This window comes from Guillardia theta, assembly GCF_000315625.1.
Source record: "Guillardia theta CCMP2712 unplaced genomic scaffold GUITHscaffold_226, whole genome shotgun sequence".
Taxonomy (NCBI): domain Eukaryota; class Cryptophyceae; order Pyrenomonadales; family Geminigeraceae; genus Guillardia; species Guillardia theta.
In genome coordinates, this window is record NW_005434450.1 from 64117 (window position 1) to 67276 (window position 3160).

General features: G+C 58.0%; 1 protein-coding gene across 1 annotated transcript; it reads left to right on the forward strand.

The window, feature by feature from the left end:
- Positions 1-290: 290 nt before the first annotated feature.
- GUITHDRAFT_121371 (hypothetical protein) lies at positions 291-2687 on the forward strand (the record flags this gene model as incomplete). Its single annotated transcript, XM_005819399.1, has 9 exons — positions 291-461; positions 512-637; positions 685-764; positions 816-860; positions 903-962; positions 1009-1086; positions 1131-1197; positions 1244-2274; positions 2318-2687. The coding sequence occupies 9 exons, from the start codon at positions 291-293 to the stop codon at positions 2685-2687; spliced, it is 2028 nt and encodes a 675-aa protein (XP_005819456.1).
- Positions 2688-3160: the final 473 nt, after the last annotated feature.

The window sequence follows — 3160 nt, forward strand, 5'->3', positions numbered from 1 at the left end:
CGTCCTCTCCTCCTTCCTCTTCACGACGCCGCGTCCCATACCCTTTATATGAGCATCGCCCCTCGTCCCCGCTCAAAACTACCTGACAGGCCCGGCGCACTGCCCGGCGCAGGCCTCTGTCCACCAGGTGCCCGGCCGGGCCTCAGATGATGAATCCGCCGAGAGCCTCAGAGCCACCGCTGCGGGCCCGACTGCCATCATGTCACCCTCGCGCTGCCGGCGGGGCTCCGAGTCCGACCGTCAGTCACGGTTCCGAGGGAGCAGTGAAAAAGCGGAAAGTGAAAATCGCCATGAGGGCTGCCCTACAGACTCATGGGACCGACCAGGAGGAAGGGATCTGGATAGGGGAGCCAGCAGGGAAGTGGAAAGGGAACACACTGTATGTGGGGGTGGTGCTCCGTGGCAAGTACTATGCCTCTGGTGCGGATGTCTACATTCGAGGAGAGGAAGGGGAGAGACAGGTTTGTCCGGTGCCGCTCGTGTGATCTTGACTGACATGTGCTGGATGAAGTACATCGCAAGGATAACACGGATGTACGAGAGGGCGTCAGACTCAGCGAGGATGATAGGCTGTCGCTGGTACTATCGATCGGATGAGACCAACCTGAACAAAGATAAGAAGAAGTCTTCTTCTGGGGTTGACAAGAGCGGTGGTAGCTGTTGGAGCATTGATTCTGGTTTCAGGCAAACGACCAGGAGCTGTACATTTCTGACGTGGTGGATGACAATCCGGTGAACACGATTGAAGACCTGTGCAATGTTAGGTGGAAGCTAGATTGTGTGAAGATGTTTCTTATCCTGACTTCACTCAACAGAGCAAAGTTTCTCATTGAGGACATGAATGCTTGGCTGCAGCAAAGGTGGACCTTGAGTGATGAATGAAAGTCGTGAGAGTGGTGCAGAAACAACTTCACGTATAGCTTGAAATACGTGCCCACACTTGGAGTCGCAAGGGAACTCAGGTGGGTGCAGAGAGAAGGAATGGCTGGGTTGTGATTTTCTCTCAAGCGACAAGGACATTCGAGATTCGAAGGCTGCGTTTGCTGCCAACTCGCGGTCTGAACGTCTGACTCAAGCCTACCAGAGGTCAGCTCCTCCTCCCTTGTATGTCTGCACTGAGAGATGAGTAGTCTCGGCCGCTGCCAGTATGCTAGCCTTGAGGTACCGTTCCAGCATAAGGACGAGCTGGAGTCGCAGGTATGGTTGACTGCTGGAGGGTGGACGGGCTGACATTCTTCAACAGAATGTCACCGTCATCATCAAGCAAGGCAAGCACCGCACCAGCCTCAAGCAAGGAGCGGAGCTCTGCTGCGCATGGCGCTCTATTCTGTACGGAGTGATCTACAATAAGATCTCGGCGTTCAACAGGGAGAAGAAGGAAGAGCCACCCCGAGCGCAGACGTTGGCCAAGACCAAGAAGACAGAAGTACCTCTGAACAAGAAGCCCGAGAACGTCGCCAAGCAGAAGACGCCGGAGGAAGACTTCATTGAGAACCATAAGAAGATTCAATGGATCGGAAGTCCCGTGAAGACGGAGGGTACAAGGACTTACTACTCCAAGGTGCTGTTGGCCAACGGCACGGAGGTCAAGGTGGGAACGGCGGTGAAGCTGCTCGCCCCGGACGGAGAGCCTTCGTTCCTGGGGAAGGTGCAGTGCCTGTGGGGGAGCAGTAAGGATCATTTCAAGATGATGCGATGCAAGTGGTTCTACAGGCCCGAAGAGGCTCCGGGGTACAAGGGAACGGTCCATGCCCGGGAGGTGTTCATCTCCGAGCACCAGGACGAGCAGTACCTGACCACCATCGAGAAGCCCTGCACTATCATGCACGACTCGGAGATCCCGGGCGAGATCCGAGAAGACTTCCTGAAGCATCCCGACAACTTCTTCTATCGCATGAAGTACCTACCCGACCGCAACAACTTCGTCGTCCTGAAGGAGCCCGTGGCGATTGACCCTGTCACGGCAGCCAAAGACAGGCCGAGCTCTGCGTCCAGGGGCAAGAAGAAGTCAGCAGCCTCTTCCAAAGTCTCAGAGAAGCGAGGGAGCGACACGCCCACGGGCAAGGTGGCGGCAGAGAGCACGACGAAGCGACCACTAGAGGTGAAGGAGGAAGATGCGGCTCCGAAGACGAAGAAGATCAAGAGCGAGACGAGCGAGAAGGTCGCCGAGAGCGAAAAGAGCGACAAGAAGGAGAAAAGCGAAGAAGCTGAGACGGCAGCGGCAGCGGCAGCGGCAGCGGCACAGGAAGGAGGCGAGGAGAAAGGACACGACGAGTGAGTCCTGGGCTGCTAGTGAGGGTCGCTGACGCTGCAGCAGGTCGGGAGGGAAGGGCGACGCCTCCTTCCCCTCCTCCAAGGACGACTGGTACGCTGAGGAGTCGGAGGTGACCGATGCAGGGCCGCACATGGCATGGGCGAGCGACAGCGTGTTCGGGGTGAGTGTGGAGGGAAAGTCGCAGCTGGGGGAGGACGAGCGAACCTCGACCAAGGCAGGAGAGGAGGGGTCAGCGGTCGAGGAAGCGCTGCCGGAGAAGAAGGAGATGGAGGGAGCACAGCCGTGGCAAGCCTCCTCCTCTTCCCTCGAAGCTGAGCCGCATAAGCACGAAGACGGCGCGACTGAAAACACTCCCTTCCTCTCCTCCGCTAACTGGATCTCGAGCTTCGAGGTGGCTGACATCAACAGCTGAAGCGCTTGGGACCGCGAGGGGCTGCGAATGAGGAAGGAAAGCGGACATGGTTGTCCGGGGAGGAGAAGGGGAAGGAGGAGGAGAGGAGTAGAGTCTCTCAACTTGTACATGAATCATTAAGTCCCCGGTCTACTTCCTCTCTCCTCTGTTGCCGGCCGCACGTCCTGAGCAGTCCTGCCACAACCTTGAGGAGGAGCAGCCGTAGCAGCAGCAGGGAGCAGCTGGGATTTACCTGGGTAGCTGCCGAGAAGCTCTGAGCTCCGCGACGTCTTGAGCACTCAGGGGACGAAGTTCTTGCCTGCAGGAGAGTGTGAGGAGAAGTCGGCGAGAAGAGAAGGAGGGAGGGAGAGGGAGGAGGTGGGAGTGACAGGGAGGGAGGGGGGGGGGGAGGGGTCGTGGAGGGAGGGGCGAGCCGAGTCGGACCGTTGAGACTCGAACGAGGAGGCAGCTCCTGGCACAGCCGGTCTGATGAA